Here is a 23,254-nt window from a genome sequence, read left to right as displayed (position 1 = left end):
AACACTCGACTCCAGGTACACGACGCCCAGCTGGAAACACTTCACGCAAGTCGAGATGCCCGAGATTCACAGAATTTACAGGAAATGTTACATTTTTGTAATTTATATCGTTATATCGACGATAGATGTCTTAATATCGGGATATGAGATTTTGGTCATATCGCACAGCCCTAGGCTCACTCACCCAGTTCCTATTACACCCCACCCCAAATCTCCACACTAGAAAACACTACAATATATAAAAATGAAGGAGAGCATTTTATTTTTCACATTTTCTATAAATATCTACAAATTATATTGATATTAAAGTCTTTGGTAAACATTTTTTATACTCATTTAGAGTCTAAAAGATTAATACAGCTGCCATAACATCACCTGTTGGTTAGTGGAGTTGTGCTACGAAATCTGAATGTTTTCACATCAACGACTCAGTGCTTTCAAACTGGAAGTCAGGACAGAGGGGTGAATCTACCTGTGAAGCTTCACCCTAATTGTGGTTAATTACTTGGGACTGACAAAGAACGTCCTAGATTGTCATCCTTTCTGACTCTAATAATGGCCGTAGTTTACAGAAGTAGGTTCATGCTTTATTCATTATGACCTGAAACTATTAAACTGCTATTAAACTGGATGGCTTCCTACAACCAGAAGTGTCGCCCCCTGCTGGCCATTAGAAAGAGTGCAGGTTTAGGACTATGGTTTAAACCAATAATGAGTACAGGAAGTGACCTCACAGAGTGTTTTAGATTTTCACTGCAGTTTTTCCAGTCTGCCCCTGTCCTGCCTCCTGCAGGTGAACCTTCTGATGGGTCCTGAACACGCTGTTGGTTATGAAAGTTTTCCCACAGACCACGCAGTGATACGGCCGTTCTCCCGCGTGCATCTGTCTGTGCAGCTTCAGGCTGTAGAGCTGCGTGAACTTCCTGCCACAGATGCTGCAGCTGTGCATCTTCTCCTCTGAGTGCGTCATCATGTGTATCTTCAGATTGCTCGGGTTGCTGAACCTCTTGTCGCACTGATCGCAGGCGTATGGCCTTTCCCCCGTATGCACGCTCGTGTGATACTTGAGATTGACCATGCAGCGGAATTTCTTGCCGCACACGTTACAGACGGGCTTCTCTCCCGGTTTCTTGCCCGTGTGGATCCTCATGTGGTTCTGAAGCGCGCTGGCGTGTCCACAGCGTTTGCCGCAGGTCTCGCAGACGTATGGCCTCTCGCCCGTGTGGGTCAGCATGTGATGCTTCAGGGCGCTCCTGTGACTGCATCCTTTCCCACAGACCTCGCAGGTGAAAAGCTTTTCTCCAGCGTTTTTGCTCGTGTCACTGAAACCGAGGCTGAGCACCTCGCAGCAGTTTTCCTTTTGTGTGTGGGTAACTCGGTGAGCGGCCAAAGATGCGGATGAGAAGAAGGTCTTGCCGCACATTTCGCAGACGAAATCTCTGTTTCCTGAATGAAGATTCTCATGATCGTCCAAGCTCTGCCTGCACTCAAACGTCTCTGGGCAAAGTGAGCAAACAAACGTCTTCTTCAACGCGCAACAAATGTGTCGCTGAAACGCCTGTTTCCCCGTGAACTGCTCCTCGCACAGTGAGCACGTGTGGGTGATCGGTTTGTTTAGGTTGTGCTGACGCATGTGCCTGTGGAAGGTCGACTTGTACGCAAACTCTGTCCCGCACTTGGAGCATTTGTAAAGCTTCTCCCCGGTGTGTTTTCTCGAATGTGCTATGAGCCCGTGGAGTCCGGCAAAGCGTTTGCCGCACTCAGAGCAAAGGTGAGGCTTGGAGTGAGTCAGGCAGTGTCTGTTCATCAAGCACTTCAGAGCAAATGCTTTACCACACGTAGGACATGTGAAGTCCTTGGTGGGCTGCTTCTTCCCGATTTTCACAGCGCTACATTCATGCTCAGCGTCTTTTTGGACGGCATTTTCCTCGATGACACTGGAGGCTGGTTCAGGATCTGCTATTGTGACTTCAGGTTGAGAGAGGACTTCAGAGGTATTTTCCTCACGTGACGCTGGATCAGCTGAAACAAAAACAACACTAGAACTAACAAGAGAGTAACACCAACTTATCCATTTGAAAGATTTTAATGCCACACTGCAAACATGGTACTTTAGTAATACTGCTGTTATAAAAACTCCTAAACAGAAGATCTCACTGTGTTTAAATGTATAACTTGATTCATTTATCTGGACACTGCAGCTAGTTTTGCTATTGCAGTTGTGTGCTACACATATTTTAGATCACAGTTACATCATGATTATGGGCTTAAAGTTCTGATAATGCTTGCATTTTTATAACATGAATATTGGAAAAATAAAGCCATAATTACTACACAGTCCTGTTTTCAGGGACTCAAATACAAATCCATAATTCAGTCAGTTGTTTTACAGTCAAGCATGAGCAATTCTTCATTATAGCTTCATAAATAAAGCGGGTAAAAGAAAGTATGAACATCAAAAATCATACGCAGGTTTCAGCTGAGCACAGCGAAACTAACTGGATATTGCTTCACAAAGCAGATGGAAAATAGCCCAAAACACCGTGAGAACAAGACGCAACCTATTGAAATGTAAAGATGTCAATCAACCTTCTCTCAGCCCATTTGCTCTTTCCACTTGCTGAAAACTAAAAAGCAGAAAGTAAAGGCCTGAAAAAGCCTCACAAAGGAGGAAACTCATTATCTGATGATGTCCGAGGGCTCCAGATTTCAGGATTGTCCACAAAATATTAAAAATGTGCATTTTTAAAATTATTTTATATTCTTTTAATTTTATTTGAGCCCTAAAATAGTAAAGAGTGTATAAAAACAGCTGCAGTAACTTGTAAAGAAAACATAGTTACCAGGTTCTGGCACAGATTCTGGGTCAGCTTCTTCTGTTGACTGTTTGATCTGTTCCTCCTCTGAAAACACAAAAAATTCTAAACTGTTTTCAAAATTTAATTTAAAAAAAAGTGGGGTTTTTTATTTGTTACTGGCTGAATACCTCTACAGTATAAGTGATCACTCATCTGTATTGTTGCTGGTTGCGATCCTTGCATGTTATTTCTCTTTCTGGACACAGATTCTGTTGTTGCACAACAAAAGTTAAAAGCCTAGTTTAATATACAAAGAAATCCCAGAGTGAGAACATAGAAAGCCTCATAAACCATCAGCTTATTTACTTTTTCTGCACCCAGTATCGATCTGCCCTGCTGTGGGTTTCTCTGCAGCAGGAGCATCTCTGGCGTTGCTCATGGACATGCTGAAAATTAAGGAGATTTTCTCCACAGCAACTTCAGCCCACTTTTTCATCAGGGAAGCAAACTGGTTCTGTACAGTCACAGGAAAGACAGAATGATATTGCAAATATATAGTCAGCCAATCACATAACAGTATTGCATTAAAGTTAGGGATTTAGAAATGATGAATACGATCTGCTGAAGTTCAAACAGATCAGCAGAATGAGGAAGAAAGGTGATTTAAGCAAAGCTGCAAGGTTGTTGGTGCCACACAGGCTGACCTGGGTAATTAAGAAAATGCTGATCTACTGGGGTTTTGCACCATGACCATCTCTAGGAGGATGGGCAGGATAGGACGGTAACAGTTGCTCAAATAACCACTTGTTACAACTAATGTGTGCAGAAGAGCATCTCTGAGCATGAGTTCACTGTACTCAAATGGCCTCAACAGTCACCACCTCTCAATCCAATCGAGAACCTTTGGAAGGTGGTGAAATGGGAGACTCGCATCATGCATGTGCTATCATGTCAACACGGACCAAAAATTCTTAAGGGATTTTTTCAGCAACTTCATGAAGCTATGAGATGAGGAATTAAGATATTTCTACAGGGAAAAGGGGTTCCACCCCACTATTATTAAGTTGTACCTAATAAAGTGTCCAGGGAGTGAAGATGAGCTTGTAGTTCGTTGTAGTTTAACAAAATGTGCGGCAAAGTTTCATTCATTCATCTGCCCTGACAGGCTGAAGAAGCTAACTCATGATTAACTTCTAAACTGGGATTTCTGTTGGAGTGGTCGCCATGGAAACAAACGATTGGGACTTTTGGGTGACGTAGTGCTCATTTGTGCCACTTAAGGGTAAGTGGAACTAGTGGAAAGTAAATTTCCTGTCATCAGTGATACCGCACACCTTTCCCGTGCGCGCGTGACCGTGGGGTTACCGTGACATCCTCGCGAAGGAGCTGGCTGCGTTCCCGTAGCGTCACCTCCCTCTCCTCATCCTCGCGCTTCACGGCGACCACGGAAGCCGCAGCTGAGCGCTGCTGAGCGGCCACAACCGGAGCCGAGCTCCTCTCCAGAAGTCTGCCGAGCTCTGTCACGGCCGCCTCCACCAGAGTCTCCATCACAGACGACAACTGACTCTCAAATGTTTCCAGCCTGAACATGTCTGACTGTGATTTTAATTTTCAGTACTCATAAAATGAAACTTTATCCTCTGCTGCTGAAGTTCAGCAGTTCATGTTTATTTCCTCTTTTTACTTCTTCGACTGATTTCCCAGGGACAGTAAATGCATTTCACTGCTGCCCTCTATTGGTCACAAAGCGGTACTACTTCTTTATAGACTAGATTTTTATGTTAAGCTGGTCGAGCCTCTAAATACTAAGAAAAGGTGTTTAATTACCTCGTTTTGCAGAGGATATACTAGGTCATGCTTTATAACACGAACAAAATAACATCATCCCAATCCAAACAGACAAACTGCAAAACTGACAAAACAAGTAGGTCATGTAAAACCACCCTGGGGCGCCTCTGTCAGTGCGCCCCAGGGTGGCTGTGGCTACATGTAGCTTGCCATCACCAGTGTGTGAATGTGTGCGTGAAAGGGTGGATGACTGGATGTGTAAAGCGCTTTGGGGTCCTTAGGGACTAGTAAAAGCGCTATACAAATACAGGCCATTTACCATTTACCATTTACATTTTCCAGATTAGACCATAATCCATAAATCTATACACCTAACATTATGCAGTTGTGCGAAATCTGTTTATAAAGTTATATACAAAAAGAAAAAAAACTTACTTTTAAATGTTCTTGCACAAGTACAAAGTGAAATTTTACATTTAATAGAATCTGGTCAAATGAAATGTACTTGATTGGTATATACCAAATATGTTTTCCTTAATTATTAATTACTGGAATAAACAATTTTATATATCTTTCACTTGCATTTTACACAAATCATTGCTTAAACTTTAAGGCTGATTTTTTTTCCCCCATGTATATAAAACTCTAAAGATTTGGGTGGGGGGAGCGGTTGTTGGTTTTTTGTGCTTTAACAATAAATGAGTTTGCACTGTTTAAGACACCTTCCTCTGATTTAGCTGGGGATTGTTTCCAGCACCCCTGAGTAAGCAGCTAAGAAAATTAGCAGATTGGCAGCATTTTAATTATAGAAGACATGAGTTACAGTGGATCATCTCTCCAGCAGGGGGGAGGAGGGGCGAAAAAAAAGTGGACAAACAGATCCAATTTTAAGATTTGGATTAAGCCCATCTATATATTTTTCCCCCCTTCATTTATTAGCTTTATAAGTGTTCATCATTCATTGAAAAGCCATGAAAAGGTACAGGATGTTTGTTTTTTCACCATTTGACCAAACCTTCCCACCAGATTAAGTGTGGGACACATTACAAATGTACCTCTGATGGGGAAATATTTTTTGAAGTGTCATTTTTCCCTCCAAATCCAGGAAGTAGACAAGAAATCAGATCTTCAAAAATGGAAAAAAAAAAAATAAATAGCCTTAATACTTTAAAACATGCTGTTTTATGGACGTTCGTGGCTTCATTTGTTGAACAAATGACAGCCTAGACTTCAGAGGTGTGAGGTACTTAACAGGTCTTCCAACTGCAATTTCCCCTGTCATGAAGCAATCGGCAGGTCCTCCATCGCTCCATCATGACCTTTTAGCAGTTTTTAAAATTGTCATTTTGTGACTTGCACAGGAAAAATGTGTTGTGACCCAAAATGCAGACAGAGGGCTGGCAGGTAGAAGAATGAAGATATTTATTGGCACTTACTGGTGACCAGAAGTTGCTGCACTCACAGAGTCACAAGACAACCCCCTGGCAAATTGCAGACATGGGAAAAGAAAAGTCATTACTAAAAGGAAATTGACTCCTTTCAGGAAAAGGGTAAACACCAAGATGTCAAACTGAAGATCGGAAAAAACAAACACTTCGACTTCTTTGTGGACAAATTTGCTCATCTGGCATTAAGATGATGCCCGCTGACTAAACTCTCGTTCCTGCTGAACTGAGCCAGTGTGTTCGATCAAACTGCTGTCAGCTCAGAAGGCACGAGGGGAAGGCCAGATGTTTTCTCAGGGGAACGTGAAGACGGTAAAGAGACTCCACATGTGACCCCTGATAGTCACAGGGTGAAATTCTGCATAATGAACAAAACATGGCAGGAGTGTAATGTCCTCATAAAACAGTCTTCAATAGAGCCAGTCGCCAAGTTAAGAAACAAAAACAAAAAACTTAGACTCCACAAGATTCCTCATTACATCTTAAGCCCAGAATCTGAGTTTCTGCATGCCATTTGACAGAATAACAGCTTTATTAAGCAGACTTCATGTCTTGATCGTCTCTGTATGAGTGACGAACTTAGCCACTGTGAACAAATATTCAAGACTCCCTGTTCAGCAGTCAACTAAGCTCTACACCCAGTCAGACACTGTACACATGACACAGCTAGCACCAATCCACTGACCGTGCCTCGGATGAGCTCTTTCAGACGGGTTGCTTGAAGAACCTCCAGTACACAGGCATGCCCTCCAGGAACAGTCGGAGACTCCGTAGCAGTGCAGTAATCTCTGGCAATGTGATTTCAACTTTGTGGACCAAATCATCTTGCCAGAGACACACACAGCCACAGAAAACGAGTCGTTTCTCTGGGGAAATCCCCCACTGCTCTGCCTCCCTGTGTGGTTAGTAGTCCTGATACTCCAGTCCACCTTCCCCTGACAGGCTTCCATGCTCTGTTTAACTTGGGGCATTTCCCTGATTAACAGTGACTCCAGAGGCCTGAGGAATTCCTAACATGACAGTGTGTTCCTCTGACGGTAACCAATCGCCCCTTTGTGGCTTAAGGTGAGCAGGTGTGGGGGCTTGGGTGGCACATTAATCCGATGGTTTGGGTATCCTCCCCCAGGAAAAGACAAGTGTCAGCCTCAATTTTTCCTGGTGGATTTAGTGGGTTTTCTGCAACATTCATGATAGAAATTCCTGCCTTCAAGTAAAGAAATCAGTCTCTAGGTGACCGATTTGCTCCTTTCATATATTACTAGGGAGACAAAGGCACAGTCTAAATATTAGGGATGGCATGTCCCCTGTATTCAACCTGAAGTCAGGAGGTGCAACTCTTTTGTTCATCATGTCTACACAGCAAGAATTTTTCCGTATTTTTCGGATCATAAGGCGCACTGTCGATGAACGGGTCTGTTTTCATACACAAGGCGCACAGGATTATAAGGCACATTAAGCGAAACAAAATAGTCAGATAGGTCAAACTTTACTCAACTCATTCTTCTTGTTTCCTCCACTTCCGTACTATTGATTCATTAATGTTGAATTCTCTCACAGCTGCTCTATTCCCATACCAGACCAGCAGGCTTTCCTCCTGCAGAAACCCCCCTAGGCAGACACTAAACACCTAACCTGACAGAAATAAGTCAGATTAACTCTTTTTGGCATTAAAATGATTGGAAAACCACAATTATTATAGAGCAATTCAAAAGAACAGATTCTTAATGTTTAAAAAAAAAACAAAATAAAACACACTTGACAATAAAAATTGTAGATGTAAAATTAAAATAGACATTCTGTATTCAGAATTCATAAAAACTAACAAGTTTACAAAAAACTAATTACAAGGAAACAAAAGGAAAACAAAATATTGTGCACCATAAATCTGCCCAGCATACCTGCTACACAATAAATGTGTCTTTTGCAGTTGAAAGACTGTAAAACTTTCTTTCAGTCCCGTGTGACTCCCTGACTCTTCCCACTCCCAAGAAAGGCCACTCGCACAGCACGAAATCTTGGGGAAAAAGCCAACTAATCGACCATCCACGTCCACAGCAATATGGCAAAAATGTTCGCTCACCAGTTAAAGTGTAATTTTCACTAAGGATAAACTACACATACCAAGCAGACTAATTGTTGAAGGAGGTGCAGCCAAGGGGTCAGGAGAGGTGGCAGCAATTCTTCGAATGGACCAATCACAGGGCCCCACCTGTTTCAGTATGACACCCACACACCTGCAGGATACACTCAAGTAAGGTGTAGTGAAGAGGTTTAGTCACCCAGTCCCCTCAGGGTGATTATTTTTTTCCAACTCACCTGTTTGGATTTTTAAGACTTAAACTTCGGGTGTGGTCAGTTTGATAGTCAGGTGTGTCTACACAGGCAGCTGCAGCTGATTGCTGTTTGAAAGGCAAGTCTCACCTCAGCCTCTTCAAAGGTGCTGCTTAGGAACTGCTTGAGGTCCCACATGAGTTCCAGGGCCTCTGAGGGGTACCGGGGAATACACAGAAATGGACACACCCAACAGTGGACTGAGAACCTGTTGGAGAGATTATACCCGTGGGAAGTGTGGCATCTAAAACATCCAGCTTAGTGTGGTGCTGCCATGACCCAACTGATAACAGATGAGCAAAGATGATGGGTCCACAGATCAATCGAAACTTTTTCTGTGCTATTAATTCATGAGGAAAAATTCATACAAAGGTCTCCTACAGGGTAGAGTTATTTGATTTAACCAGCTGTAAAAGCTGGATATACAAAGGGCGTTTCATTTTCACTGAAAATGTTTGAAACCAAAGAATATCTGATCAACTTAAACTTTTGTGGATGTTTGCTTTTTCAATTTAATGCTTGAATTGTAAGGAATTTAATTGTATTTAGTTTATATTACTACAAATAATACATTGGATTACAGCATTTCAAGCATTTTTTATACATTTTGACATTTTAAAGTCATGCTAGCATAATGTTGCCTGTTTTTTTTTTTTGTTTGTTTGTTTGTTTTGTTTTTCTATTTTAATAATTAAATGACTCATACAGAGACCAATAAGTAGAAAGATATGCATTGTGTTCACAGGTTACGTGAACACAACTTCCTGCAGGTAAGTTAATGAATTCATCGACTCTAATATTACTCTGAGCCTCCAGGTAAACATCAGACACTACATACATGTCACATGAACAGGCTTGTGCTCAGAATCTTGTTAAGCCCTTCTCTTCGTTCTCTGAAGACAAAGTTAAAACTGCATATGTATGACTGTTAGGATGTTTGACACGCAGTGCCAACAGTGACTAAATGACCTCCTCAGCCATTTAGCAATGATTTACGATTTGTGGCCCCACTCCACAGCTGCCTCTTAAACCCGTCACTCATCCTACTTTCTCATGTCACGTAAACCATTTTTGCTATAAATTCTCCGTTCTTACTCAATCACACTCATTCGCTTTCAAAAGCGAACACAATGTGCTCAGGTTCATGCCAAACTTTAACAGTATGCTGGAATAAGTTGAGCAGTTAGCAGTGTGAATAACAATTTCAGTAACTACAATAACTCGTTTGAGCCTCCTTGCTGGATTTTGGTTTTTGCATATTTGATGATCTTGGGATGTGGTCCTGCCAACTGTTCAGGCACTCTTTCTTTGAAATCCAGACGCATGGGTGTCAATCAGTAACATTAAGAGCCACTTGGGGGTAGTTCTTAAGTTGGGGGGGGAATTATAAAGCTGCATCATAAAAATAATGCATTAAAAGTACTGCCCTGGAAATATTTTGCACTGTACTCTGTAGCTTTTACATATGGCAACACTTGAACAGCTCCACTTCACAGGCATTTCGTACTGAACAACTGTTTTCCACAATAGAGGGAAAAATATTACATACCTACTTAAAGGTTCTTTGCATAACAACAACACTTCAGTAGGTCACATGATAGAGCAGGGAAAGGCATCACAGTGGTTTCACCCAAAACCTTTGGTGGTAATGACCCATGCCTTTTTCACGCAGATGATGATGCAGATTAATAGTGGGTCAATGACCACCCCCTAAGTGACAACACCCACTAGGTTTTAAATACCTGGGAATCTCCACCTTTTTGTTTGAGAACTAAATAAGCCTTTTGGATGTGAGTTGAAATGTCTTTTAAAAGGTTAAAGACATTCTTTTGCCTTCTTTTTAAGCTCTTAAGACCTACCAAGACAGATGCTATTCTGAGAACTGGGGTTACACAAATAACCGAAAGTCATTGGCAGTTAACAAGTAGCCCCCTTATCCCAGTGAGGATCTAACTGTTCCTTTCTTAAACAGCAGGGATAGTCTCTTCTGCAGCAGATTACACTAGCAGCTTTGTGCTGTGAAATACCTTTGTGCACACACCCTGTTGTCACTCTGTCAGTCACCAGCGTCTTGTGTAATTTCACAACTTGCCAAAGGCTTTTTGTTTAACAAGAGGTAATCTGATGTGCCTCAGTGGGAAAAGTGCAGGTGTAATGACTTCATTATGCCTGAAATGTATTTTTCTGTTCTCTCTCTCTCTTTCTCACAAGTCTTGATACAACACAGTTATGAGTGGCGGCTGTGCTTGGACAAGTCAAAAGGGCTGTTCCTTTCTTGTACTGCAACAGTTCTTAATATTTACAGCTTCTCGCCTGCCTGTTTCTCCTTTCAGTTATGTTTGCCAAATCCTGTTTGACAGGCTTATCTGTACAGTCTTCTCAGTACCTCCATCACACATAACATTACTTTTTTAGCATGTGCTGAAAGTCTCAGGGGAAACACAGTCTGCCATGCAGCCCAAAAAGTTGTGAAACTTGCGTTTGTAGATACTAAAATAAATGTGTTTTAGCTCTCATATGCACGGATGTATTTTGCAGACAGAGGTTAATTTAAGCATAGATTATTTTAGATTGTAGCTGAAGCACATGGAACAAGAACTGAAACCTATGACATGATCAAATCTTGTATAGAGCTGCAGATTATATGATCATTTCATCATGTAAATCCAAGAATAAAACATGCAGAAACAAAGGGGGGGAAAAGAGAATCTATTTTTCTCAAAAAATCATTTTCACTTACTGCAAAGTGTCAGTCACAGATGCTCCAGATGCAGCTTCTTCATACTCTTCATAGCTTCTTTCTTACAGACTCTCTGAAAAGCTATGGAGTTATAGTCCAGCCTCCTCAGACAAACACAGACGCACACACCCCATACACATGCTCTCTTGGCTCCTCACCCTTACACTTCTAATGGTGTAAGGGTGTCAAAAGCCATTATAGAAGAGTGTATATCAGGAATGTCGAACTCATTTGACAGCTCACTTTGATCTTAAACGGACCAGTGAATGACATTTCCTAAACATTTAGCCCCTAAGATTTCTTAATATAAGAAAAAGAAGTGCATGTTAAACACTGTGTCTTAGTTACATGATGAATGTGTGAAATTACAGAAAATGTTCTGGTAGCTCATTGCTCACACTGTCCTGTATTTATAAAACAAAGTTTTTCTTAATTCACAGATTAAAAAAAAAAACATAGTAATAGTAGTAGTAGTGGTGATGGGGAGTGAAAAACGTTTCTGTCATTTAGTTGTTTATCTATTACTTAACTGCTTTGTTGTAGTAAGATAGCATGAATGGGAATTGAGGGAGGGCTTTATCAGTAGGAAAACCTGTAGACATTATAAAAACACAGTTTAAAGTTCAAAATCTATGCATTTCTTGGCATTTTCCAAAGCCTTCAAGTGGGCCGGATTGGAGTCTTTGCCAGGCCGATTCTGGCCCACAGGCTTTATGTTTGATCAGGTATATATGATTAATAATTAATTCCATTTAAAAGTGCCAGTCCAACTGAACACACGTGAACGCATCATACGTTTTGAATCAAGTAATTAGTGCACTTAACAGTTAAATGCTGCTGCCCCGCCCAATACAAATGAGATAAACTAAATATTAATATTTTATTAATGCATTTATTTATCAGTAAACACCAGTTAAACGTTGTTTCTGACTCTGTTTTCCACCAATCTCCCTATGAAGGGAGGATATGTAACCACACTCTGGACAGGAGTGTAGACTGCAGTAGCTTCTGGGTCCGAGATAAACAAAGTTAATAAGGCTACAAAAAGCATTCTGAGAGTTAATGGGCTCAATGCAACTTAAGATTTACAGCTTAAAAACACTTCTGATCTCCACGTCACTTTTCATAATTTTATTTTAAAGAGCCCTCAGTTGAGTCTTTAATTAGGTTGTCAAGGCAATACAAGGTATAGCTTTGATTTACTGAAATCTCTCCTATACGACAACCTCACCTTTTAAATATTGACATATACAGCTTTATTATCATTAAGGATCAAAGCATTATTTATTGTATATTGTTCACAGAAATCATTCATACATATTAATAACAAAGACACGCTGCCTTACTTTGTAATGTAGCCTGTCCTCTTGCTCATGAGGTGACCCGGTGACTCTGCCGCCCTGCAGCTTTTTTCTGCACAATGCCAGGAGGAAGCAGTGCGCTGAGGCTGACTCTTTTCTCTCCTTTTATAAATTGGGCTTTATGAGCTTACATAGTGCCGTTTGTGCATGAGGCCTGTCCCTGCTCCAAAACAATTCAAAGAGCAGTTTGTTGGTCTGCCTCTTTTTGACAAAGCCACTCTTTCAGCCTGCGTCTGAGTGCAGGAAGTCTTGTTCTCTTAATTCAGTTCACTGCAGAAAACCTTAACTGGCACAAAGAGGCCAAACAAGAAGGTTTGAAAATAATGTTTTCATCAGCTTTTTGGCATTAACAACCCACATCGGAGTTAATCAGTTTCATTCTTTTTCCTGTCTTTTTTTATCCAATAAAATAAAACATTTTAGTGCAGGTTTCATCTTTTGTGTTTTATAACATGAAATCAAAACAAGCTTGTCTGAGTTTACTTGATCACATCACTGGCACCTACGTCCAGCAGATACGAGGAAACATTATCAGCTGTGTGTTATGTTTCTGTCCAGCTGAACACTGTATCTCCAATATTTGGAGTCTTTACCCCCACATGGAGGATATCTGGCTGTTTAGCAGGTAAATGCTAAACAACCAGATTATGTTCTTTATGTCCATACTTTGTCTGTATGTAACCACTTTCTTTCTTTCTTTATTTTTGTAGAAAGTCAATGTTTTAAAAGTGTCATGCTGTAAGTGTAAGTTGTTATTAAATGCAGATAAATCAAAAATCATGTTATTTTTTAGAATGGCAAACTGTTAATCTTCTAAGATCAAAACTGCTCAAAGGGGTTAATACTGAAATGATCACAACATATAAGTACTACGGCATTATTATAGATGAGAATTTTCCTTTAATACACACATTGAAAAGCTTACTTAAAGGTAACACTTTACATGACTCACAACTAAAGGCTTAATTCCCCTGTAATTAAATATAATTTCAATCTATTTTATTTGTAATTACAATGTTATTATATTTGCATGCAATACAGGTAGATACACTAGAATAAGGGTAACAAGTCAGGTTTTTACAGGAAACAAAGAAATAATTATACTCTAAGTAAATTTAAGTAATGCATAAGTAATTTTAGTCATTTTAAGAATCAGATAACTTCAGATATTTTGCAGAAAAGGAGACACAAATTATTCTGTAAGTAATTTTAAGTACTGCATAATTTCTTGGTAATTTTACAGAAAAAACAAACAATATTTCTCCATCTCACACTGTAAGTACACTGTACTTTTCAGGGCGTGGGCCATATTACAGAGTAGTTTAACCTTACCTACCTTCGAGGTATTTTACAGGAAAGTGCTTTCTGTACACTCCTTTTTACAGTTATGTTTGAACAGTCATTGTGACAGAAAAAAAAGTTAGACGTTAGACTTGGCTCCATTATTATAAGGACACAATGGCCTGCAAATTTTAATGGTATTTATCTTTTTCTTATAAGTTATTGTAATTATCTTGATAAAATAAAAGGACAGTTGAATAAAAGAACATCCTTCATGTACATGAACATAATGACTATTAAATAAAGATGTAAAAACATAAAGATGTAAAGACAAAATATTAAAATATAAACCCTGAATCCTGAAAAGTACAGCATATTTACAATGTAAGTTATTCTAGTGTGCCTTTAAGCATTTGTATGTAAAATATAATTACATTGTAACTTAAAATAAAATACCTTGAAAGTCAAATTAAATACAGGAGAATTACACCCTTATTTACGTGCTACCCAAAAACGTTAGTGCATGCAGTTGTGCTTTTTGTCTTATTACTGGCTGAGGGGATCATGAACACCTGTTAAGTAGATATCCCTGTACATCTGCAGAGTTTCCCATTAGATGTATTTTTTTGTTTTTAAATAAAAATCTCTCCTTAAGCTCATTCTTATCTCTGCACATACATATGCGAAAACCATCATCGCTATGGCCTTGGGTCAGTATTTTACCATCGTTTGTCCCCAGAGTCAGAAGAGAATACGGGCAACAATTCAATATGGTGCCTATGTTTCTCCAACATGAGGATCTGAAACTGTTAGACTGTGTGAGAGTCAGAAAATATTACTCCTGATCAGTGTGGCTGCTCTTAGAGTTGATGTTATGTTATGTTATTTTTGCGTATGATTTAAACGTAGTGTTCCCTCTAACCAACCACAGACTTGGCTTGGAGGAAGAAATAAATATCCTGTATATCCAGTTCACTTTGTAGAAGTACAGAGCTCATCGCAGCTCCTGAAACAAGCAGCAGGTGTCTCTCTTTCTCTCCTTCTTTCATGTATAAATGCAACACTGGGTCTTTCACATAGGGAAAAATGTGTTCAAAGTTCAGCAAAGTGTTGGCTTTAGTTTAAATGATTAAAGATTGCAAACATTTGTTATTGTTCTTTAAGGAGTTATTAAATCATTTTCCGTGTGCAAACAATGTGTGATGTGCACATGTGAAAGAAAGGTGTTAGTGTATTGATCACTTAAAATTCACACAATGAATATATATTACAAGCCAGCCTGTGATGTTAAATATAATATTCAAACTTGTGGTTAAATTCTCCTATTTTATAATTCATACGTCAGACTGGGAACACCCCTTCTTGCCTCCATGTGGCTCTCCACCCTCTCCTCATCCCTCTATCCTTCACCATACAGAGCTCCAGACCTCCTCTGGGAACATCCAAGACACATCAGTACACTACAGGCCCTGCAGACGTTTACTCACCTCTCAACAGCTCAACAGCTGCTGGTACTCTGGTATTTAATCAGATGTGCTTCTGAGTTGTCAGTAGACTTGAATAGAGGGATTTAAAGCCGCTGACTGATGAAGTTTTGGAGCATGAGGGTGAGCCAAGTGTTGCAGTTGTCCACTTTACTGGTAGGACTTCGCCATATCTGGTGTTCTCCTGCACTAGGTCAGGTTCCTGTGTCTCAGGTGAAGATGCTCTCGCTGGGTCTGGCTCACCTGCTGGAAGGGGTGAGTGAGAACGTGGAGCGACTGGAGCAGCACGGAGAAATGATGGGAAGAGAGATGGACGGGGCAACAAAGCGTTTGGAGAGCCTTCGTAAGAAAAATATACAAGTGGGACGGACTCACAAACAGGTGAGTGAGAGCTCTGTAAATTACTTTTCACAGCAAATCAGACAACCTAGTGTGCAATCTTTGCTCCAAAATCTCCAGCATCTGCTTCAGATTATACATTTTGAATGTTTTTTACAGCTACAACTAACAACTTTGAAGAAAACAGTTCATTTTGGAGTCTAAAATGTCAGTAAATAGGGAAAGATCCTTCTGCCCAATTTCCTGAACACCAAAGTTGTGGTATCACATTGCTTGTTTTGTCTCAGAAATATGGAGCGTTTGATTAAAAACAACACTACAGTAACACACTAGCTACTAATTTATTGTCATTTAAATCCAGTAATTGATTAATTACCTAATCAATGATTGTTATATTATTATTATTATATTATATATTTGTGCTGTCCTTTTTAAGCTGGGTAAAATATAACACTGAATATGGCAGCTTTGTTAAGCTGAAAGTATTGATAAAATTACAGGTAACCATCTTCTACTTTTTATTAATCAAAATCACCTAAATGAAATATTAGATTTCAAGCCCATAGCTCTGAATCTTCCTTGGTGGTTTGGCTGATTTAAATGTGTTTCTCTCCAGGTGAGGAAGGTCCTGCAGACATTGTCTGCCAGGAGGGACAGACAATGGAGGACAGTCAGAGACCTGCAGAAGGAGTCGGAGGATCTTGAGACTGAACAGGCAGCCATGCAACGCCGCATGAACCGGATCCTCCAGAGTATGAAGAGCCTGACTGAGGCAAGGTCAGGGGGTGGGGCTTATACTGACATCAGCTCCATGAAGGTGAGCAACCAGGAAGTTAACCAATAAATTATCAGGAATCATGAAGAGACCAAGTCATCAGTCACGCTCATGTTTGCTGCAAAAAAATGTTTCGCAGTTATGTTGTGCTGGGAGCCATACTGTATGTTTAGTTGATGCTGTGATTAGTAGACTTCACTTCTATGGAGTCATCAGTGGAAGAGATGAGCGGCAACATCAGCAAAGTATATTGATGACTCACATATGAGGGGGTGGTAAATAAATTAGCACATTACTTAAGCAACTGGAGCTGGAAATGGCCACTACCAAGCGATCTCTTTATATGTGGGCAGGTTTCAGCCAACATTACCTTATCAACATTAACAGAGCTACTGAGGCAAGGAAGCCAATTGTGAGGGTGTTAAAAACATGACAAACTTTCCAAATGCTGCATAAATGTCAACAGCTGCTGTACCATTAGCACTGGAGCTGTCCTGGGTCAGGAGCTGTGCATGCTGACTGAACCTTACAAAGAAGAAAGCTTCAGCAGTTGCTTTGATGCATTTATCAGTGAAGTTCAGAGATCTTCTGCTTACACTTTAACATCTTTGCTGTGTTGCAGGTTCTCATTGATAAACAGGCCCGAAGACTTGCCAGCCTGACCTCTGAGGTCTCTGCGTGGGAGAGAATGATCGACAGACGCCAGCAGTACATCGAACATCTGGAGAAACAGCTGTCTTCAGGTTTAATGCTAACATTTTATACTTTTTTCATATCATGATTTTGATTCTGTCTTTTCTACCTTTATAACTCAATATTTTAACTGTCTTGTGTATCTCACAAGGGAGGGCAAAGTCAGGCCTGCTGGTTGACCCAGTATGAAACTTCTCATTAGTTTCTTTTTAAAAACACAGTTTTTTCCTTGACTGCAACCCATTATCTAATTTGCCACATTTACATTAAATATCTCTAGATATACTTGATAAATAGCCTCAAAGTTTTGTACAGACATGCGGTGTCCCCGGATGATGCATCATATTGACTTTTGATCACCAAACTACTGAATATTTCCACAACCACTGCATCGTTTGCTGAATAATGTGACACAGATGAGCATGTTTTTGTTCTTTTTTACTTTTGGCTGCAGATGTACTTTCTGATTGGCGCTTACTGGATACTTTGAGCTCAGCAGTGTAGCATGGCTGACTATCTTGTCTGTCACTCTAAATGTGTCTCTGTATTTTCTTTTCTCTGTTAATTACTTGGGTTTTGCTTGGGATTGCTTTCTACCTGCTCTTCTCCTCTCTGTCTAGTGCAAATAACTGTGAAAGCCCTGCACTGGCTGTGCTGTGTTGTTCATTAAAAATGCTCAGGAGTTTGTCTTCATCTCCGGCGTGTTTTTGTCTGTTTGTTTTAGATGCCTAAAAGCCTCCCAGCAGCGCAGAGGGCAGAGGTTCACCCAGACTGTGACCGATGAGCACAGCTGCATCAACACTGTGTCTCTGACCAACTTACAGGCTGAGACTGATGCTGCAAAACTGACAAGGCAAACAGCTCTGACAGTCAGCCATGTGAGACGTCAGTGCCTCTTTAAACTTGTGCGCCATCTGCATCTCACAAGGACGTATTGTTTTTTTACAGCATAAAGCAAATATTTTTACCCAAAACATAATAAAACATCTCAATTTCAACAAAATTAAGTATGAATATATATATTAAAGATCAAACCTCTTTTTACCAATTTTTGAGCTTTGGAGCCTAATGCAAAAAGCTGTTTGGATTCCTCATCTCGTATTTATAAATCAAAATCATCTCACCAATCCTCAGATTTATATGGAGGCCTCTTAGAGAGGCCGGACTCTCAAGCTGGGCACCAGTGATTAAACTAGCTAACTATTGTTCAAGTAATTAAAACAATAACACCCCCTCTGTTCTGTGAAACTTCTTTTACTTTACGGGAGATTCTTGTGTTATTCAGAGTGCTTAAAAGCAGGGCTTTTACTTCTAATAGAGCATTTTTCTATGTTATTTAGAGTTCGTTGTGTCAAATATGTTGTGGAAGTGTTCTGTCCTCAGCTGCCTGTTTCTAAAGGTTTGAAAACACTACTTGACCTGTTCCTGAGTCATCACGTTGTGGCTCTGACTTTCACAATGTTGTGGTGATGATGAAACAACTCACGAAGATAGTTTGCACACACTCACTGAAATAAACATGAGCGTAGTGAGACGGCTGTTCAGCACACCCACCGATAAAACAAATCATCCAGTCGAGTCACACTGAAATTTTTAAGAACTAAAAACTGAAAAGGCAAAGTTAGACTTGGTCATGCTTTTAGACATTATTTAACTTACAAGTTACACGAAAGAACACAGAAATTAAAAGACTGTGCCAGAATATTGAGCTAAGACTATATTCTAGGATTCAACACCTGTCGCACAGCTCTTTAACGAGCAACAGAGAAAACAGTGTTTGTCATTTTGATGTCTCCGGACTGAAATTTGTTGGAAATTATACATGTTTTGACCTTGATCCTATATTACAGATGATCTGGATGTTGGTTTTATGTGTTCGTGTTGTGGGTGGGCCATTCTTGAAAATGAGATTTTTGATCTCTGTTATACTTTTACCTGGATACGTAATGGACATATACTCCCTGGCTTAAAGAAGAAGAAGAAGAAGAAGAAGAAGAAGAAGAAGAAGAAGAAGAAGAAGTCACCACCTGGATTTAACTAAGAAAACAGGTAAACCAAGAAAACAGTTGAGATTACTGAAGCTGCTGAAACTGGGTTAAGAACTGTCCGATACATTATTAAAACCTGTAGGGATAGTGGTCAACCATCAAACCGCAGTTATAAACCCAGAGTTTTGAATTTTGTGGCTGCATGATTTTTTGTTTTAGTTCCATATTGTTTACGGTCTTCAGTTATTCTGGTACTTTTGTGTCTTTTTGTCATTTATGCCTTTAGTTGTGTTGCTTAGGGTGGCTTTAGGTGTGTGAGCTCCCTTTCGGGATCCCATTCTGTTCTTTCAGTCCTGTCTCTATGGTTGTCTTGCTGCATCAAGTTTGTATGTTTAAGTCTTTGTCTCGGCTTAAGTTATTTCTTGTTTTATTTTGATAGTCTCTCATCTGGTGTGCCTTATGTTGAGTTTAACTTCCTTTGTCTCATTATTCCTGATTTGTTCCTGCTGTGTTTCTCACCTGTTTTTCTTTAGCCTCATTACTTTTTGTATGCATTGAGTCTCCTCTTGCCCTTTGTCGTGTCCTCTCCTCCTTTCCCTGTGTTTCGTGACATTTTTTAATATTTGGATGTTCTGTATTCCTCTGAGTTATGGTGTTAAAAAACGCCACAGGGATAGCAGGCTGTAATCAAAGCTAAAGGTGGTCTAATGCTGTGTTTGTTTGTTGTTGTTTTCTAAAGTGTATTGTGCTTAGTATTACACAACACTGCATAACCAATACATAACTGTGACATTTTCTGGACATTTGCTCAGACCCCCGATGAAGGCTTGGAGTTGGAGGGGTTTTGCCACCATGTTCTCAGAACTGACTTAAAATGCAATTTCAACTGCAAACAAAGGGCCTCAGCAGATTTCTGTGGTTATACTTACACCACATAAAAAACAGCAAGACTTCCTGTATTTTGTTTTATGTTTACTTGTTTCCACCTCAGGCTCAAGACTTCCTTTTTAGATAACACCAAAATTTTTTACATGAATATTTAAAAGATTTTTCATAAAAGTGGGGCAAAAAAGCAATGCTAAAAGCACTCCCCATAATGAAGCTGTTGGTGAATCTCTCTATTAAATGACCGACCGCTGGAGTCAAATCGAACTTAAAACCAGCAGTAAACCAGCAGCTGTGAAGCCTCATGACTGACTGGCAGGCAAATGTGACAAAAGTTGTGTGTTCAATCTTGGTGGACTGAGCTGATATACAATCGCCTCTAGTCACCGTCTTGATGTTTAAGGAGTGCGCAATCTGTCCCCTATGGTGTTCCCAAACAAACTTCAGACAAGCCAACCTCTGGCCCACTTAGAGGACAAAGGGGTGACGGAGGAAGGGCTGGAGAGAGAAAAAAAGAGGAAGACAAACAGAAAGGGAGAGTAAGCGATGGAGAACTGCTTTTAGGCGTAAACAATAACAATATAAAATCAACATTAAAAAAGAGGAAGGAGCAAGATTAAAGGAAACAAAAGAAAGGGAGGAGACAAGTATAAGTATGACAAACAAAAGGAAAAGCTTGGATAAATAAGTATCATTATTAGCAATAGGAGGCTGTGTGCCAAAGCGGCAACTGCTCCCCCTAGAGGATACATAGAAGCTCCTAAAGAAAGAAACACCGACATCAGTGCCTTAAAGTGTATCTGACAAGGCGCTTTTATGACAGGGTGTAGAAAACTTCCCCTTTCCTGCTAAGTGCTCAGTCAGAGGAAACGCCTTGTGGTGGAAATTTACTCATTTTTTTGGCACTATTCCACCAAAGACCTCTAAATTAAATGAATTTAAACTTTAACCCTCATCCAATAAGGAGACTACTGACTCAGAGCCTAATTTTATTTTAGGAGACATGAAGTCATCATGATCTTTTCATGCATGTGAAAGCTTCAGTAATTTCATGCAACAACTCGTAAGCCATCTGGAACTTACTGGGACTCATATGATCTCGTGCAAACATGAGCAATGCATACATTTATGCAAAACTAAGGTTATTTAAACGTCATAGTCAGTTCTACGTTTATGGCAGGGGAAGGGCTTAAAAACTGACAGGAAGTGAGTGTTTATTCTGCAGAAACATACAGATGCAATCGCGATTAACCAAGAATAACTCCTTCATGACTGCATCGTGTTTGTGGCCTCTTAGATGCGGTGCCTCTTTAACACCAAAGATTAAATGATTAATGGTGGAAGGTTATTAAACATATACAGAAATTACAGGAAGTTAACGCCACTTCGTTTGGTTCATGCTGTGATCAGGTTAACTGCGTCTGCCCACCTGACAGCGTGTGATACGTTAAATTAGGAACCATGGCAAACAAAAAGCCAATAAATACTTCCATCAAATATAACAGTCAAGGTGGAAGTAGGTGCTGTTCCCTGAGGCCCGTCCACTGTATTAATGATAGACGTGGCATCCGTGAAGTCCATCCATTGGTTTTGGGCTCTGCATTTTGAAGTCTCAGAGTCTGGCTCTATAAAGCCTCTATCTTGGCTTTTCACAGCTCTGAGTCGTAGAACAATCATGCAAACTTAAAAAAAAAGAAAAGGGAAAAAAAAGGGCAGTCGTGTGAAAAACTGCGCCCCATGATTCAGTAGCTTGTAGAGCCACTTAAAGCAGCACTTACTTCAAATCATGATTTATCGGCTTTCTCAGTCTCTGATGTTGTTATCAGAGGATTTTAGCCAACTCTTCTTTACATTGCTTCAGTTTATTGCAGTTTGCAGACATTAGTTTATCAAAAGCTCTCTTTATGTCCCCCACACCATTTCACTCACGTTTAGGTCTGGACTCTGACCACTAGGTGAACACTAGGATTTTTGTATTTTTCAGTCATTCTGTTGTAGATTTGACAGTGTGCTTGAGATCATTGTCCTGTTCCCAGGCTTTACTTGTCAAGCAGCCGACCTTACGTTTGAGTCTGGAATACATCAGTGTTCATGTGTTCAGTATTCATACATTCATGCTTAACTTAATGACCACAAGATGCTCAGGTCCTGTGGCCAAAAAGAACAAGCCCAAATGATCACCCCTCCACCACCGCGTTTGACACTTGGTATAAGGTGTTTATACCATATGCTGTTTTTAGTTTTCACCAAGTGTGTCACTGTGCATTCTGACCACACATGTCCACTTTGGTCTTGTCTGGCTAAATGACATTGTTCCAGAAGTCTTGCAATTTGTTTAGTCCTAAGATGTGCTGCCAGAAGAGGCTTTCTCCTGACAGTCCTTCCAAACAAGCAGTATTTGTGCAGACCAACAAACTGCCCAAATTTCTGTTGGTCACACTTCCTAATGAAGTCAAGTGCATTTGCTAAGTGGAGCCTGGCTGCCACCTACCCTCTTCAATCCTGTTGAAGCTGTAAGGGTGCACTTAGTTTAGGGCTGCACAGAGTCCTGTGAAAACTTTCATTTTCACATGAAAGCACATGAAAATGAATGCTTTCAGTTTGACCTTTTAATGCATTATAATAATAATGTGTTGAATCTACCTCTAAGACATTCCAACTTCTGTTTACTTTCGATCACAAGAGTATCAGAAAACTAGGCTGTGTGTGGTGGTGTTGACGTGGGACAAAGGTAAAGGTGCTGCTAAGACAGTCCATCCTGCTGTTTCTTTTTGCAAAGATAAAACCACTACCACATAACAACCCCTGACTTCATAAAAAAAAAAAGACTTCAAAATAGTATCAGCCTGAAAAGGCCACTTGATTTCATTCATTTTTATCAATTTCATTTAGACATCAAGGGACACTTTTTAAAGGCCACTGGATGACCAGATTTAAACAAAAACAATGTGCATTTATATTTGATGTCTGGCGGTGTGGTAACAGTTACTCTGTGACAAGTGACTTGGCTTGTTCTCAAAAGCCCAAAAGTTTTTTTAATGTGTTTGAAGTTCTTGAGGAAGACGGGGGATGGCTTTACCGACAACAGGAAGGAAACAAAGGCAGAGAGACTGGGTCACCTAGACGGAAATCAGACCGTGGACACCGTTTTTTCAGATGCTGCAGTAGCAGAACATACGCCATCGCCTCACAGTAACAAGGTTTTGGGTTCAGGTCTGCTGGTCGGTGCCGTTTTGTGTGAAGTTTATGTTCTTTTTGTTCCGGCTGAAGTCCAAAGGCATCCCTGTTAGGTAGCCTGGTGATTCTAAACTGGCCAGGCAGGTGAGGTAAATAAGCTGTACTGAAT

The 23,254-nt window shown here is 40.2% G+C and overlaps 2 protein-coding genes across 3 annotated transcripts; one reads left to right on the top strand and one right to left on the bottom strand.

The window, feature by feature from the left end:
• Positions 1–239: 239 nt before the first annotated feature.
• LOC102078243 (zinc finger protein 229) lies at positions 240–4,680 on the bottom strand. 2 transcript variants are annotated; one of them, XM_005470448.4, is made up of 5 exons: positions 4,164–4,680; positions 3,165–3,312; positions 2,987–3,067; positions 2,844–2,903; positions 240–2,022 (listed from the first exon to the last, which is right to left on the bottom strand). In XM_005470448.4, exons 1-5 carry the CDS (start codon positions 4,386–4,388, stop codon positions 743–745), a joined length of 1,794 nt encoding a protein of 597 aa, XP_005470505.1. In that variant the 5' UTR covers positions 4,389–4,680; the 3' UTR covers positions 240–742. The 2 variants fall into 2 exon arrangements, with proteins under 2 accessions (XP_005470505.1, XP_025765171.1); XM_025909386.1 differs by lacking the exon at positions 4,164–4,680 and adding an exon at positions 3,869–4,156.
• Positions 4,681–15,146: 10,466 nt separating this feature from the next.
• Positions 15,147–19,802, top strand: LOC102078095 (uncharacterized). The gene is made up of 4 exons (XM_005470447.4): positions 15,147–15,609; positions 16,184–16,384; positions 16,965–17,085; positions 17,760–19,802. The coding sequence occupies exons 1-4, from the start codon at positions 15,331–15,333 to the stop codon at positions 17,765–17,767; spliced, it is 609 nt and encodes a 202-aa protein (XP_005470504.1). The 5' UTR covers positions 15,147–15,330; the 3' UTR covers positions 17,768–19,802.
• The last annotated feature ends 3,452 nt before the right edge of the window (positions 19,803–23,254 follow it).

The sequence above is a fragment of the Oreochromis niloticus genome, linkage group LG7 (genome assembly GCF_001858045.2).
Source record: "Oreochromis niloticus isolate F11D_XX linkage group LG7, O_niloticus_UMD_NMBU, whole genome shotgun sequence".
NCBI lineage: Eukaryota > Metazoa > Chordata > Actinopteri > Cichliformes > Cichlidae > Oreochromis > Oreochromis niloticus.
Note: the sequence above shows the minus strand (reverse complement) of the source record. Positions and strands in the feature narration are given on the sequence as shown.

Coding starts and splice junctions, on each gene's coding strand:
- LOC102078243 (XM_005470448.4), bottom strand. CDS start 4,388: ATGTTCAGGCTGGAAACATTTGAGAGTCAGTTGTCGTCTGTGATGGAG. Junction 3,313..4,163: donor TCCTTCGCGAGGATGTCACG/GTAACCCCACGG, acceptor GTGACTGTACAG/AACCAGTTTGCTTCCCTGAT. Junction 2,023..2,843: donor AGAATCTGTGCCAGAACCTG/GTAACTATGTTT, acceptor TTTTTGTTTCAG/CTGATCCAGCGTCACGTGAG.
- LOC102078095 (XM_005470447.4), top strand. CDS start 15,331: ATGAAGTTTTGGAGCATGAGGGTGAGCCAAGTGTTGCAGTTGTCCACT. Junction 15,610..16,183: donor TGGGACGGACTCACAAACAG/GTGAGTGAGAGC, acceptor GTTTCTCTCCAG/GTGAGGAAGGTCCTGCAGAC. Junction 16,385..16,964: donor CTGACATCAGCTCCATGAAG/GTGAGCAACCAG, acceptor GCTGTGTTGCAG/GTTCTCATTGATAAACAGGC.